This window comes from Benincasa hispida, chromosome 12 (assembly GCF_009727055.1).
Source record: "Benincasa hispida cultivar B227 chromosome 12, ASM972705v1, whole genome shotgun sequence".
NCBI lineage: Eukaryota > Viridiplantae > Streptophyta > Magnoliopsida > Cucurbitales > Cucurbitaceae > Benincasa > Benincasa hispida.
The window spans coordinates 55,188,849-55,206,005 of record NC_052360.1 but is presented as its reverse complement, the minus strand read 5'-3'; the positions used below and the strand labels follow the sequence as shown (position 1 = coordinate 55,206,005).

The window sequence follows — 17,157 nt, the reverse complement described above, 5'->3', positions numbered from 1 at the left end:
AGATGTTTGTGCTTAATGTCAATTGACTATGTGTCATGCTCTCATTTTCCAAAATGTTGTCCGTATGTCTCAACATTACACAATAGTAGTGTTTATGTAATCCACCTTTTACTTGCCAAATAACTTATAAATAGTGCATTTAGTGGATTTTGGAAGACACACATTGGATGAATTTCATAAAAATTGGAGAAAGTGGAGATTTTAGAGAAATTTATTATTTCATATTTTGTTAATTTATTTTATTATATATTATATTTTATCTATATTTATGTTATTGTTGTGTGTCGTTGTACTTCTCAAATTTACAATAGAGTCATTATTTTTTTAAAAAAGCATTATTTATTTATTTATTGAAGAAATATGAATAAAGATAAAAACTCTTTGCTTAAAAAAAAAAAGAAAAAAAAGAAGCCTAAAGGAAGATAAAAATTCTCTCTGATTTATTGTAAGTGGGGCCGGAAAGGGAATCGAGAAGGAGTAGTTGATTATCGGTAGAATAAAATCTCCATTCATTCACCGATCCAATTCGCGTAACGGCGATTTTCTGATATCTCATTCGTAAACCCTAGCGGCTCCGCCCGCTTCTACAGCAGGCATGGCCGGAGGTAGCAATACCACCAAGTCATCTCAGAAGCCTTCTTCTTCTTCCGCCGCTCCTTCTAACCGGAAATCCCGCTGGGAGTCCTCCACCAACAATCCTCCCTCCGATCCTAAATCCGACTCTAAATCTTCCAAACCCCATAATTCTTCCTCCAAATCTGCAATTAGTCCCAATTCCACTCACCCCAAGCATCCTACCGACAAGGCTGTTAATCCGACTCCGGCTTCGGCTCCACTCCCTTCTCCTGGGGTTCCACTTCCTTTTCCTGACTCCTCAGCTCTTGGCCCACCGCCTCCGCCCTCTTATGGGTTCCATATGCTTGAGCGCCGCACGATTGTTCTTGCCGATGGCAGTGTACGGTCGTATTTCTCTCTCCCTCTCGACTATCACGATTTTACTCCGCCTTCAAGGTCCATGGATCTTGCTGGTCGGTTTTTACCAATGGGGTCCGGTGGTCCTGGCCATGAATATGGTGGATTTGACCATCGGTTTCCCCCAGGTGGACCTATGAGTCCAGATGAATTTAGGGGTGTTCGGGAAGAACAATTTGGGCGTGCTAGGCCTCAAGATCACTGGAATTCTCGGGGGACTGATGAACGTGGTGGTCCTGCAGATTCGTCCATGAAAAGGAAATTCAATGACGACAATGAGAAGGACAGGAAGGATGAGAAAGACGATTTGTCCAGGCGACAGCAGCAATTTTTGCATAATGGGAATGCAAATGGGTTTCTTACTGGTTCCGGCGAACGAAGGGGTGATTTTTTGGCGGGAACGAGTGATCCATATGGTCGGACAGAGGATACGAGGTTCTCGAAGTATATGCGAGTTGGTGGGAGTTATGAAAATGAAGGTTTAAGGCTAGGTAGCGGTAACAATGTAGCTCCTAAATATTTAGAAGTTGACCAGAATGCATTGAGAAAGGCATTTCTTCATTTTGTGAAGACTATCAACGAAAACGCAAATCAGAAAAAGAATTATCTGGAGGATGGGAAGCATGGGCGTCTTCAATGTCTTGCTTGTGCAAGGTTTGATGCAATCGGATTCTTTGTGCCTTCTCTCTTTGTCTTGCATTATTTCTATATATTGTTTATAAATAACGCTTCATTTCCCTGCATCCGGGATAATTTGTGGAGGATGCTGATAGTTAGTATATTGCCTGCTTGTTTGCACCTGTCAGTTGTTGTGATTCAGGAGGAAGTGAATGCGTAAAGTATATGCTTCTTGATTCGTTGACCTTTCCTATAATGATGTTTTTCTGCTGCTGCTGTTTCTTTTAAGTCTGCTGGATAAAAGCATTTGCGGAAAGCATGGATAGTGACGTACTGTTAAGTGTCGGAGACCATGGTTTGTTGGACTCCTTCTCCCATGCTTTCTCCCACTAAGTGTGTGGAAATAGGGGTCAAATATTATGCGGTCACTGTACTTTTTGTATTTTTGGATCTGATAAGCTAGTTATGTTTAATTGAATTGACGAGAAGAAGAGGAGAGGTAAAATGGAAGGGAAAGGAGAACTAGACTCCCTTCTAGATTCTTTTACCTGCATCTATTCATGGTGATTGCTGTTAGCAAATATATTTAATTGTTTGTTTGCACTTGCTGTTGTGACCGAGAAGGATATACATTAAGTATTTCTTCTTGATACACTGCCCTTTCCTTAAAAGCTGTTTCTATGCTGCTGATTTTCCTTGTGAGTGTTGCGGAAAAGCATTATGAAAGGAGAACTGACTACTGTTGACTGTTGAGTGTCTCGGCCAATGGTTTTGTTGTGGTTTTTGTCCTATGCCTTTTCTTATTCATATTTGTGTACTATAGGGTTGTGGTGTAAGAGGTGTGGTCTGTCATCAAGTTCAATGCTTCTCACTGGGCATTGATCTCAAAGGATTTTTTGTATTTTTTCTTCAGGCTTAGTTGTTTTGGATCGTGTACTCTTTTCTGTATAGTTACTTAATCTTGACTTTGTTTTGGCTCCTATTAGCGGGTTGTTGTTTTGTATGCCCATTTGTATTCTTTTATTGACAGCTTCTCTCTCTCAGTATAAAAAAGATGGTTTGTTCCAAAACCAACCTCAAACTGGCATATTGGTATTAGAAAATCAACGTTGAAATCAATTTTCTTGAAAATCCAATGAAATTGGATCAACCACCCATTCATTTTTGGGTGTTATACGCTAGACAACGGAACTAAGGACGAGTATAGTTAATTGACTGCAGGGACATGAGCATATTTTTGCTTTCTAACCGATGTGAATTCTGGGGGATGCTTTTGCACAGTTTGTGTAATTTCCACAAACATACTCTTGTGGTTTCTGGCTATTCCTAATGGGGCTTTCAATGAAAACTGAAATCTTGTTGATATGCTACGGTTTTGGTCCATCTTTTTCTTTTTTCTTGTTTTTTTTAATTCTTTGATATGAGTTCTCATGTGATGCATTAAGGGGGTTTTCCCCTGTTTTGTGCCATTTTTTATTACACTGTATATCTATCATTCTTTTATTTAGTTCCCTTAGGTCTTTTTTGGAGACTATGGTTGCATCACTTGGCAAGCGCCATGGCTCTGTAACTTTGGACATTTTTTGTTCTTTTCATTGCAAGATTGATTCCCCTTTGATATTGTGTCTTGGTATCGACATGGCGTGGTCTCTCCCCTCTTTTAATCCACGTGATACAGTTTGATGGCTTGTTCAGATGAAATTACTTTCTTGTGTCCAAACTATTGGGTTTAGGGCATGGTGTACCATCAAAAGGTGTATATAGAAAAATTTGTTTGCTGTATGGAGTGAATCAGTTGTTTATATATTGTCGGTGCTCCAAAAAGCATGTTGTGTAGATCTTCTACCTTCCAATATTTCTTATATAGTTAATTGAGGTAAAAAATTTTGCATTAGAGTTGCCTCTTTGTTGGTAAATGTTTGGTTAGGCTCTAATCCCAGCCTTTAAATGGGATATTTGTAGATTGTAGTTTGTAGTTTGTAGTTGCAACTGGATGTCATGATCACGATCAGTGAAAGAGTCCTGTTTAGCATTTTTTTAATGAAACTTTGTTTTTAGCTTATATTAATCTGAAGTGTTTAAGGAATTAGGTAGCTGAGTGAGCTGCTTTGATGTTAATGAGGTGGAATGTTTCTCATTGAAAGAATAATTTCTTCAGTTTTAGAGTCTGATAACTGACAAGCCATTTGAACTTGCAACTCTCTGGGGATGTTCCAAGACATAGAAAGATCCTCTGGGATGTTATTGAGTTAGTTGTTTTCCATGCTTCATTTTGATGTAAAAAGTTTACAGCCTTGAATTTCCTTGTTGCAAATTGGAGAAATCTTTTCTACACCCTGTAAATGGGCTCCTTTTGTATCACTTTGAATTTACGCATTCAGTCAGCGAAATTGGTTCTTATCTTCCCTGCCCCCCCCCCCCCCCCCCCCCACATAAAAAAAAAAAAAAAAAAAAATTGCAACTTTCCACTTTTTGAAATTACCAAGAGAATATGATATATCCTATTTTTATGCCCATTGAGTAGCCATAAAAAGAAAAAGAAAAAAGAAACCTCTTAGGATAGTGCCAGACAGGATGATTGTACCTTTCTGTTCCTTGCTCTAGGGAGGAACTAGCTGATAACTTGTTTCCTTTGTGCCATTCCTCCTTGCGTTGATGGGGGACTATTCTAGTAGGTTTAGCTTACCCATCGTTACCCTAGAAATGTAAATAGATTTACTTGATTTTCCTTTTGCTGATCCTCTAGTCTCTAATAGAGAAGGAAACTTGGAAATTGTTCCAAGTGTTCGAAAGGTCTTCAAAGGCTATTTGGGAGCTTATTGTATGTCTTCTCATCTAGGTTTCCCATTGTAAAGACTCATTTCTTTTAATGAATTTTATTCCTTAATTTGTTCCTGTTGGAGAATTCTAATTACCTTGAGAGTATAGCTTCTAGGCTTGATATACATATACGTATACATATTTATATACACACACACACTTCTTCAATAAGTCTGTCCAATACAATCACTAATCACCATAGGACCTAGGGGGGAATAAGAGTGGGGTTTGGAGGTAAAGAATTCTGGTCATGGTGGCCAACCTACCTGGGATTAAATGTCCTACAACTTTGAGTTTTCTTGACAACCAAATGTAGTAGGGTTGATTACTTGTCTTGTGAGAATAGTTGAGGTACTTGAAAGCTAGCTCGGACACTCAATATATATCTCATACAAAGTACAAAGCTTGTTCAATACAAACTTTGTTTGTTTGGTTTACTATTCAAGTGGTGTACCAGGTCTTTTATTGGTATGCTCCTTGCAATGTGTACCTATGGTCTACCGACCATGCAAATATATGAACCTTGTTACCAATCATGGGTTCCAAAATATTGTGCATGTTTGTTCATTAATAATCTGCTTCTCATCCAAAAAGTATGTTTTCATTTCCAATAGTGTTGAAGAGTTCAAGCTTCAATGTTTTGATCGATGGATTTTTCATGAGGAACCTATATCATTGACAATCTGTAGTTTTTACTATAATTGAAGGATAGATGGAAAGAAACCCCTTGAAACACAGTGACCATAAATTTTAGGTATGTATCAAAGTTCCTCTCAGAATGAAATCAAATGAATTTATAGAATCTTAAGTGATGGAGGAAGAAAATATGATGCTCAGTAATCAAAGATCATTCACCATTGACATCCCAGACGTTAAACATGGATAAATTAAGTGACAGGAGAACCGGAGATGGAGAAACTTTGCGTTTTCTGTTATTTGTCTGGACCGAGCCTTCCATTTTTGTTTGGGGTCACAAAGCTGGAACTATCACATAAAAAATTAAAAATACTTAGGACTACTGCAGCTGAAGTTATTGTTGGTTTGATATTAGCCCTTTTTAAAGAACTAAGAAGCATTTTTGAGACCTAATTGGTAATTGATTGAAGATTTTGTAAGAAGCCGTGGAATTGATGCATGTTTTCTGTGCTTGATGATACTTTTTACAACTTTGGAGTCTTTGTTTCCACCCAATTTTGAGTGGTGTTTACCAACTTATTCCCATTTTGGTTCAAATTTGTAGGCTTGTATTATAGTTTGAACCTATTAAAAAATCATACTCTGGGCACCTAAAGAATGTTGTCCCCTACTTTATATGGTTACTTTCAGGTCCTCTAGAGATTTTCCAGATATGCATGGCCTTATTATGCACACATACAACTCTGAGAGTGCTGACTTGCAAGTGGATCATTTGGGTTTACATAAAGCTCTTTGTGTATTAATGGGGTGGAACTACTCAAAGCCTCCTGATAATTCAAGAGGGTACCGGTTTCTATCTGCTGACGAAGCAGCAGCTAACCAGGAGGATCTGATTATGTGGCCTCCTATAGTTATCATCCATAATACTATTACCGGAAAGAGTAAAGATGGGCGCATGGAGGGTTTGGGAAACAAAGCAATGGATAGTAAAGTTAGAGGTATAATGCACCTTCTTACATCTTTTCATTCTTCATTTCTGAATCGGTTTATCCCTTGCTAGGTAGAATAAGGTCTATCAACTTGGCCAAAGAAGTACATAAAACACCCCTGGACTTTCTCAAGTCTGTACAGGTTTAGAATGCAGAGTACTTTAATGATTTTTTTAGTTGCAGATGAGAAACATGGTTATATTTATCGTACTTTTTTAGTTAATAAACCTAAAGTTATATCTGAATCTTCCATGGATGAGTTGATGCTACTCGGGGAACCTTATACTCATTCTGGTATTGTCTTGTTTTGTTGTTAGTTCAACTGTTTCAAAAACAATTGGAAAGGATTTTTTGAATGTTTTTGCTCAAGGAGAATACCTTATCCATAGAATATGAAAGGAGCTGTTTCTCCCTCTTTCATAGTTTTCTTTCTGGATCAAATCTTAGCTTCTTATACATTGAATTTGAATGAAGCTATTTTTTTTCCCCTCATGGTTGTGTTTCCCATTGTAGGGAGGAGGGGCTACACCGTACAAGTCCTTTTTTTCCTTAAAAAATATATTTGGATAAAAAACATAACTTTTATTATCACAAAGAGCAATACAAAGGAAGGGAAGATGAGGTATCCACACAAAAAATTACAAAAAACAAGCCCAACTAATACAAATTTGGATTAGACTATAATTGCGAAAGAGTTTAGAAGTGGAGGACTATGTAGATGCAAAAAGAGTAACCAAACTCCAAAAAAAGTCATTATTAGTTTTTTGATCACAAAAAATTCTAGATTTTCTTTCAAACCACAACCTCTAAAGGAGGGCAAAAGGCCTTCCAAATAAGATTGGATTTTTGCCTTTCCAAAGCTATTTGCTTCACAATGAGCTTGAGAGAGAGATTTGACTAAAAATGAGCCATCATTTTTTATGTAACCATTTAGTAAGTTGTTTTTAGTTTTTTAGTTTGCCTTTTAAATTTCTGTTACTAACCGGTAGAATTTAGGTTAGCTTGTAACCAACTCTTGCCTATAAATTTGGGCTGAGTCCTTCATTTTGAAATAATAAAAACTTTCATACTTGAATTCAACTATTGGTGTTACACCAATTTTGGTATTAGAGCCTGAAGGACTGGGATCTAATGGCGGGAAAAAAGGCAATTAACAGCAATAACCCTGATGCTACGGATAAAGAAGCAACTTCACCTGTTGCCTTATCACCAAGGTCCTGCAGTCAGTCGAGGAGGCCATTGATGGTATTCACCGAATGATGGAGTGGATCACTTTGCGATTGGATCAAATGGCGAGCAACTTCAACAATGCGAGTCCTCAACCGAAAGTCCAAGAAAATCAACCTAGAAACATGCTGCTACCACAAGAAAGATAGAACACATTTGCTCCACAACAGGTTCATCCAAGAAACGATTAAAGAACTCCCTTTGTTGTTCCAAAAACCTTAAAGACAGGAAGCTTACTCGAGGAGAAACTGTGAAGATAGCGACTCTTCTAGTGAAGAAGAAAGAGGAAGAATGGGACGTTCTAGTCAGGGAAGAGGCAGAGCATACAATCACTACCAGTCAGGTGAACAAAGTGAATATAAAGTCAAGCTGGACATATCTACCTTCAATGGAAAGAGAGATATAGAAGGTTTCTTGGATTGGGTAAAAAAACGTTGAAGGATTCTTCCAATACGCCAGGACTTTGGACCACAAGAAGGTTCGGTTAGTGGCATTAAAATTTCGAGGGGGAGCATCAGCCTGGTGGGAATAATTAGAGGTCAGCAGATTTCGAAGTGGAAAAAACCTTATCATGAGTTGGGAAAGATTAAAGAGGATGATGAAAGATAGGTTCTTGCCAACAAATTATGAACAAATCTTGTATAATTAGTACCCGAACTTGTGTCAAGGAACAAGAACTGTTGCTGAATATACTGAAGACTTCCATCATTGCCGGGGAGCTCGAGCAAATTTGCCTGAAAATGAAAATCATTTGATAGCAAGATTTGTGGGGGGTGTGTGAGCAAACATTAAGGAGAAAGTAAAGCTCCAATCTTTAGGGTTCTTTCTGATGTCATTTCTTTGGCAAAAGCTGTTGAAGAATTGAACGAAACTCAAACAAGAAGATAAGATACTCACGGAGAAACCAATAGGAAACATCTTCTAGCGGATTAAAGAAGACTACAACTCAAAAGGGACCTGTAGGGTCTAATGAAGGGGCCTTGGCCAAAGACAGAGAAGAAAATCCTGTACTAATCAAAGATGGCAACAATGAGACTTCTAAGAAGAGTACCAACCCCTATGCACAAACAACACTCGGGAAGTGCTTTCGTTGTGGCAAGAATGGGCATTTATCTAACAACTGTCCTGAACGAAGAACAATAGCTATGGCTGGGGATGAAGGGGCTCAAGATGAAGAATGTGACGAAATCTCTGATGAATGAATTGATCTTTTAGCACTTGATGAGGGTGATAACCTCTCTTGTGTGCTCCAACGGGTTCTTTTAACTCCAAAAACGAGACACACCCCCAACGACATTCATTATTCAAAACAAGGTGCACAATTAAAAGAAAGGTTTGTAATGTCATCATAGACAGCAGAAGATCTGAGAATATAGTCTCCAAAATACTGGTCAATGCTCTTAATTTAGAAATGGAACCTCATCCCCATCCATATAAAGTAGGGTGGATTAAGAAAGGTGGTGAAGCCCAAGTCAACAATGTTTGCTCGGTACAATTTTTCATTGGAGGTAATTACAAAGACCAGATTGTATGCGACGTTTTAGATATGGATGTATGCCACATTCTCTTGGGTCGTCCTTAGCAATATGACAAACAAGCTATTCATAAGGGAAGAGAAAATACTTATGAATTTATGTGGCATGATCGAAAAATTGTTCTCTTACCATTACATAAGTCAGATAATACAACCATCAAGGATACCAAGGGACAACTATTCAGTGTTATCATAGCGAAACAATTCATCAAAGAACGTGAAGATGAAATATGGAGAGTAATTGTCAAAGGAGACATAGATCACAAGAGTGAGGACGACTTTCCAGCACAAACGATGGAATTACTCAAAAAATTCCCCAGCATTGTGAATCCACAACCAGATCTATCACCATTGCGTGGTATACAATATCAAATCGATTTCATCCCAGGGGCTTCACTCTCTAATCTTCCTCATTACAAAATGAGCCCGAGCGAGTATAAAATTTTACATGACCAAGTTCAAGAGCTCTTAGAAAAATGGTGCATTCAACCAAGCATCAGGCCATGCGTCGTGCCAACTCTTCTTACTCCAAAAAAAGATGGTATTTGGCGTATGTGTGGACTACCGAGCTATAAAGCGAATCGCCATAAAACATCGGTTTCTTATACCACGTGTTAGTGGCTTGTTGGACCAATTAGGAGGTGCTTATATTTTTTCCAAGCTTGATTTCCGTAGTGTGTATCACCAAATCCGAATACGGTTGGGTGACAAATGGAAAACAACTTTAAGACCAACGAAGGTTTGTTCGAATGGTTGGGTATGCCATTTGGTCTCTCCAATGCTCCTAGCACTTTTATGAGGCTCATGAACAAGGTTTTCCTTCCCTTCCTTGATAAATTTGTAGTACTATACTTTGATGATATACTTGTGTTTAGTCATGACTTACAAGAACATTTACAGCATCTACATACTGTTTTTTCGACTTTATCTTCACATCAGTTACACGTAAACACCAAAAAATGTGTTTTTTTTACCTACAGAAATTTCATTCTTAGGTTTTATCGTTGGTCATAATGAACATAAAGTGGATCCTCAAAAGATTGAAGCAATTTTGGATTGGCCAACACCATCTACTCTAAAACAAATTCAATCTTTTCTAGGCTTAGCTTCATTTTATTGGAAATTTATTCGAAATTTCAGTACAATAGCAGTAGCACTCACTGATTGTCTTAGGAAATATAACTTCCACTGGGATAAAGAACAGGAAGTTAGTTTCTTAAAACTTAAACATAACCTTTGCAGTAGCCCTGTTCTCAAAGTTCCCGACTTTAATATACCTTTTCAAGTAGCCGTAGATGCTAGTGGAGTTGGTACCGGGCAGTCCTATCCCAAATAACCATCCTATTGAATATTTTAGTGAAAAGCTGAGCGTCCCACGTCAGAATTGGATTACTTACGAACAAGAATTCTACGCATTAGTTAGAGCTTTGAAGCAGTGGGAACATTATTTACTACATAAAACATTTATTCTTCTAACTGACCATTTTTCCTTGAAGTATTTACAATCTCAGAAACAGGTTAGTAGAATGCATGCTCGATGGTTATCCTTCTTACAAGGATTCGAATTTGTCATTAGACACCAAGCTGGCAAAGATAATAAAGTTGCCGATGCTTTAAGTAGGAAGGCGGAGTTGTTAACTGTCTTAGCTGGAGAAATCACAGCCTTTCATCACCTACCTGAGTTATACCCTACGGATACTGACTTTGGAACCATTTGGTTCAACTGCTCCAACCACCTTAATACAGGTGATTACCACATATTTGACAATTGAGAATGCTTATGTATACCCCACACTTCCCTTCGTGAAACATTGATCAAAGATCTACAAGTGGGAGGTCTAGCTGGACACTTTGGTATCTACAAAACTATAGACCTTGTCTCTGCTCAATATTTCTGGCCTCAACTTCGAAAAGATGTTCAAAATTTTGTCAAGCGTTGCTATATTTGCCAAACGGTAAAAGGAACCTCAACCAATATCGGGCTCTATACTCCTCTACCTACCCCGACCTCCATATGGGAGGACTTGTCTATGGACTTCGTTCTTGGTCTACCTAAAACACAACAAGCTTATGATTCTGTGATTGTAGTAGTTGACCGATTTAGTAAGATGGTACATTTCCTACCTTGCAAAAAATCACATGACGCTGTCTATATTGCTAATCTTTTTTTTAGGGAAATAGTCCGTTTACATGGAATCCCAAAAACAATTGTATTGGATAGAGATGTCAAATTCCTTAGCCATTTTTGGAAGACTCTTTGGCGAAAATTCAACACCTCATTCAAATATAGCACCACAAGTCATCCCCAAACCGACGGACAAACAGAGGTTATCAACAGAACGTTGGGTAATCTAATTCGATGCTTATGTGGAGATCATCCCAAATAGTGGGACCTTGTTCTTGCTCCAGCTGAATTCGCCTTCAATTTCATGAAAAACCGATCTATAGGGAAGTGTCCCTTTGAAATAGTGTACACAAAACTCCCCTTTTTAACTGTTGATCTAGCTAAACTTCCATCTTCTATTGATCTTAGCAGCAAAGCGAGGAGATGGCAGAAAAGATTGTTCGTCTACACCATCATCGAAAAAGCTATTTCTTCTTATAAAAAAGCAGCAAACCAGCATAGGCATCTTCAAACATTTTGTGAGGGAGACTTAGTGATGGTAGATCTAAGGAAAAGTAGATTTCCAACTGGCACATACAACAAGCTAAAAAACAGAAAACTAGGTCCTTTCAAAGTTCTCAAGGCTTTTGGGTCCAATGCCTATCGATTGGACTTTCCACCTGATTTACACATCAACCCCGTGTTTAATGTAGCAGATTTACATCCATACCATGCTTTTGACGACTTTCAATTAGCTACTTGACAATTGTATTGGATATGATGAGGGTGCTATGGTGGTGTCAACCTAGTTGTGATGCCCAGGTTCACCTACTAATCCTTTAAGATTTTCCTCTTGAATCTTTTTTATTTTTCATACTATATCTTTAGAACTCGAGGACGAGTTCCTTTTAAGAGGGGAGGAATTGATGTAACCATTTAGTAAGTTGTTTTCAGTTTTTTAGTCTGTCTTTTAAATTTCTGTTACTAACCGGTTACCTTTTACTAACCGGTAGAATTTAGGTCAGCTTGTAACCAACTGTTGCCTATAAAATTGGGCCGAGTCCTCCATTTTGAAATAATAAAAACTTTCACTCTTGAATTCAACTATCGGTGTTACACCAATTTTCCAGCAACCTCACAAACATGTCACCCTTGTTATTCAGTCTAGAAGTTTGAAGCTTGCTCAAAAGAGCAACCCAATCAAATTTCTTCTGAACTTTATAGCCCATGCATAAAGAGAATCAGACCAGCATTGACAAGCCAAAGAATCCTTGGCAGTCACATTTCTGAAAAGCCCAGGAAATTCCAAACAAGGGGGCGAGTCAACCAACCATTTGTCCTTCTAGAATCAGGGTTTGTCTCCACGAACCACTCTAACTCTATATCATTCCTCCAAAATGGGGATGTTTTTCATGATTTGGGGCTTGGGCCTTCAAACCAACGAGATCCGTTCATAGAAGGCCAACAATGAGTCTCATTCCAATTATATTTATAAGCAATCACCTGCCTCCATAAAGCATTCTCCTCATTGAGAAATCTCCAACCCCATTCGGCTAAAAGAGCACAATTTTTAGTGGTAAAGTCACCGATGCCCAACCCTTCTATGTCAGTCGGAAGAGAAGTAGTCTCCCAATTAACAAGATTGGCAGCACCAAACACCTTGCTACCTTTCCAAAAGAAACTTCTGACCAATGTCTCCAACGTATCCAACACGAGTAGGTCTAGAGAGAATCGAGAAATAATACAAGGGGATGCTCACAAGAACTGATTTAGCAAACATAATTCTGCCCCCTCTAGATAGAATGGGACTTCACCGATCCAATTTTCTCTCAATTTTGTCAATAACAGATTGCCAAAAGAGAAACTTTTAATAATTTAAAAGATGGATCATCTTTTAATAATTTACTTCCAGGTCTCTTCTCTCTCCTTCTCTCTCTCAAGTCTGTCAGAGTAACAGATGATCCGTCTTTTGGGCAAGTAGTTTAGAAAGTGGAGTAACTTAATGACATTAGTACAGTTGCTGAAGAACTATGGTTAAATTTTTTTGCTTCATAATATACTTCTTTTATGAAGTACTACAATTATTTATTAGTATGGTTGCGGATCATTATTAGGTTTTATTTACATGCTTTATAGCGTAATTATAATTAATGTACCTAAAGTTGTTATCTGAATCCCCCATGGATATGTGGATGGCACGTTGATATCCTGTGGGACTTTTTTTCTGTCATTGTCCTGTTTTGGTGTTGGTGAAGCTGTTGCACAGCTCATTTGAAGGGCTTTTTGTAATCTATTTTCCAATTAACATCCTTAAACTGTAATTTTATTTGGAGTTCTTGGTGAATTTGTTTAGTTATCCTACAATCTTGGTCTGCTGATATTTGTGAGATATCAATAGCTATGCAGCCTCGGAGGGTTTTATCTGAAAAGTCTGCATTTTTCTTCAGGCATCTACTTTGTGCACTAGTTATGATTTTCCGTATCTCCCTGCTTCTCAAATACTGAGTTGAAAATAATTTATATTTTCTTCTTGGTTTAAACTATAATACCTCTTTTCTTCAATTAGTTAGTTTGATTTTAATATTATATTATTTAGGCTCAAGTTTTATGTACTTTTTTTTTTCTTAACATATAAACGAAGGTGTCTTAACAGCAACCAAAGGAGACATAGCTTAGGGGCAGGGGAAAGAGAACCCCCTTCTGAAGGAAACTAATTACAATTTTTTGATGATCTTTACTTTAGAGAAGTTTAGAGTTTATGGTTTAGGGAAGTTTAGAGAAGTTAGCGGCAGGTTACAGGAGATCGTTTGATGTTCAATTGATTAATATTGATCAATTTCATTTTGTCTACATTTTCCTGCATTATTTATGACTGATGTGAACTGGAAGAGATTGGGGTTGATTTTGATTATTTAAACCTAGACTGTAACTTCATTCTCTTATCTCAGCAGTATGTTTTTGGATTATGTTCATCTGTCTCTAGTGTGGGAGATAATGGAGGTAGGGACAGGCTCTGCAATTAGTTACTTTGCAATCCCAGACGTAGGAATTAGATTCAGATAAATGAGAGGCGTTCTCATATTGAAATATGCTTAACATCAGGGCAACTTTTTTATCTGACACCACCTTTAGTTGGTGTTCCTTGGTTTTATAACAGTGCGTGATTGCCTGTTTATTGTTATTATTTTTATCATGCTAGTTTCTAGTGATGTTTTGTTAATTGGTAGACATGATAATAATTTGGCTCGATTGTCTTTTCAATTTATTATGATATTTGGTTTGGGTTTCCCCATATTCTCAAGCTTCCTGTACTGGCTGCTTGGCTTTTTGTGTGCTAGTTTTTGTTTTAAATAATCGTGCCGTATACCATGTGGGATTTGTAGAATTCTGATGCTTTTTAAAGCTTTATTAAGCAGAGTTTTAAAAATGTCTATTTAGTTTCTACATAGCCCCCTCTGTTCTTAGTTCAAGGTGTTTACATAATCCAATGCTGGTTTGCTATCAATCTATTGGCATTTAGTGTCTTGATGAGTTATTTGGCCTTTTTTCTTTTTCAGACCTCGGGTTTGGGGGTGGGAAGTCCAAGTCTTTGTATGGAAGAGATGGTCATTTGGGCACAACTTTGATCAAGTTTTCAGGTGATCAGTCTGGCCTCAATGAAGCCAAGAGGCTGGCTGAATTTTTTGAGAAGGACAATCACGGACGCACGGCTTGGGCTCGTGTGCGACCTGCAGCATTTAGCAGGGATGATGATAAAAATCCAAACCTTGTAAAGGTGGATGAAAAATCTGGAGAGAAGAAAAGGATTTTTTATGGCTATCTTGCAACTGCAGCTGATATGGACAAAGTTGATTTTGATACAAGGAAGAAGGTAACCATAGAGAGCTATAGGGATTTCAAATCGTCCGGGTAGAATACCTCGAAAAATATAGTTCAGCACCTCTTCAGTTTGTGTCCTTGGTTGAGCTGCAACACGGATCCACCTCATGTTTAAGCTCAATGGTTCATGGATGAAGTCTTTACCAAACAGCTTGCTGAATGCTGCCCTTTGTTAAACGGAGGTGGGTGGTTGTTTGGTCTACCAGTAACGTTACTTCAGGAATTTCCCTGGATTTGTTGCGTAATTTTAATTCTACTGTAGGATAAATGTGTATGGTAGGATGTGGAACATGGATCTGGTTTTTTGTCTAACAATTTTAAATCCTAATGATTGAAAAAAGCTTGAATTATTAGTTTGTCGTTGCACAAACAGCACAATCACACGTTTTACACCATTGTTACTCTAGAACAGGATTTAATCATGATTGACCATAATCTTGAGTCGCTGTATAAGTATCTTGGAAGGAAGCTAATTCTGAGTAAACAAACCCTTCCGATGCTCAGTACTTCCCAGAACAAGCATACAATTTTGAAGTGTGGAATCAATCACACTAGCCTGTCCCCAGTTACGCATCCTTGTACCTATTGATGTTCGTGTACCACAAGGGATCCGTTGTGTAGTTTTTAAAACAGCAGGCGCACTTGGAGTTGGAGCGACTGCAGTTGGGTATGTAGCATCTGTGGTGAGATTCCAGTTATTGTGAATGGAATTAAACACTTTTTTAATCGAAGTATAATTCCGGGCGACCTGTCAGATGTGGATCCTAGGTTTGAGAAGGGTATAAAATACGTAATCTGATAATGTTCGATATAGCATTGATGCATGTGCAAAGTATTTAAACTATACAGCTGGGTAATATAGCTTCATAGAAATCTAATTGGGTACTTTTTTTAAGGCAATGTAGCATATGCGGAAAGGGGGGGAAACCAGAGAAGGCTAGCTTTTGTGACGTAGTTTTTGTTTGCTTTTCAGCGTCTCTAGTTTCTGTTTGATATGATTTGAAGAATTTTTCTTTCAAAAGTAGAAATAGGATGGATATTATCGCTGGGTAGTGATGTTGGATGCTGAAACTTACTTAGCCTTGGGTGTCGGTGGAAGATACTTTTTGACACACGGCTAGGAATCTTATCCACAATATTGTATGGTTCCCCATATTTTGATTTATAATGTCTTAACCAATCTATCTTACATGTGATATCTTGATCTGTTAAAGTTGAGTTGAGATAACCTTTTCATTAGTTCTGTGTCTTGCAAGCAATGTTTTAAAGATTCCTCCCGTAGAATTCTCCAATTCTGACAGGTAATAATTGGGGATGGTGTGGTTTTTGGGTTGAAAAGGAGGGGAGGAATGTGGGTTTATGTAGAGAAGGGTAAGTGAGTGAGAATGGGAATAGGGGTGGAAACTTTACACGTGTGATGCGCATGCTTGGTGATGGTGGTGTAGGGAGAAGAGGCAGGAAGTGGCACTGTGTATAATTGCGTACCTTGTTTGGCATCTGTCTGCACTTTAACTGACTGAACCCATGTGGTGGTCAGACTTCTCTGTGGGCATATGGCCCATTCCCCACCTATTCCTATTCCTATTCCTTTCCCCTCTCTCCTCTTTTACTTTGGTTTTCGAGAAAGCACTTTCTTACCACACCCTACTTCCTTTTTCTACACTATAGTTGTGTTGATAGTTGATTATTATAGTTTCCCATCCAAATACAGGCTTCTTTAATCTAAATTATTATATTTTGTGTTGTTTAATTGGGATAAAAAATAGAAAATATTCTCAGAATAAATAGAAAATAATAAACATTGTAACAAAGAGAGATTTGAAATAGTAATATTGTAGTTAATTGTAAGTTGAAATAGTTGGGAACACCAATTAATTATTATAATTGGATCTCTACATATGGAGTGAATTATAATAACCTATTCCATTCCCTTGAAGTATCTCAAATGACCCCCTTCTATTCTATCGTATAGTATATGACTACACTGTTCTGCTTTTTCCCTCCAAAAGGAAGGAAAATTCTTATATAGATAAGTTACTTTTGTTAGTGATCATTCTTTCTCAATAGGGTGTAGGTTGTTTGATTATTCCTTTACGTAGGTTGCCACCTAAGATTTGTTAACTATGTCATTATGAAGTGTCACTAGTTAGAATTTAAAAATCCCAAGTGGGTTTTGAAAATAATAGGGTAGAAGGAGCTACGAAGTTTATGTGACTCTGCTAGTCTGATCAAGGCATACTCGAAGAATAAGAGTCAAGATGCTTGGTAAAAGAAAACTAGTGGACTAAGACGTTTTCTTTAGTGTGGGTGAGATGAACTTGATGGTCTGATTTAGATGCGATTACAATACTAATTCAGCCTAAACTTTGAAACATTGC

At 37.8% G+C, this 17,157-nt stretch overlaps 1 protein-coding gene across 1 annotated transcript; it reads left to right on the top strand.

The window, feature by feature from the left end:
- Positions 1-481: 481 nt before the first annotated feature.
- On the top strand, positions 482-15,157 carry LOC120067168. Its single transcript, XM_039018640.1, has 3 exons — positions 482-1,626; positions 5,737-6,044; positions 14,458-15,157. The coding sequence occupies exons 1-3, from the start codon at positions 596-598 to the stop codon at positions 14,811-14,813; spliced, it is 1,695 nt and encodes a 564-aa protein (XP_038874568.1). The 5' UTR covers positions 482-595; the 3' UTR covers positions 14,814-15,157.
- The last annotated feature ends 2,000 nt before the right edge of the window (positions 15,158-17,157 follow it).

Excerpts from the sequence above, each read along its gene's own strand:
- LOC120067168 (XM_039018640.1), top strand. The coding sequence starts at position 596 with ATGGCCGGAGGTAGCAATACCACCAAGTCATCTCAGAAGCCTTCTTCT. Across the intron at positions 1,627-5,736 it reads CAATGTCTTGCTTGTGCAAG|GTCCTCTAGAGATTTTCCAG; the intron begins GTTTGATGCAAT and ends GGTTACTTTCAG. Across the intron at positions 6,045-14,457 it reads AATGGATAGTAAAGTTAGAG|ACCTCGGGTTTGGGGGTGGG; the intron begins GTATAATGCACC and ends TTTCTTTTTCAG.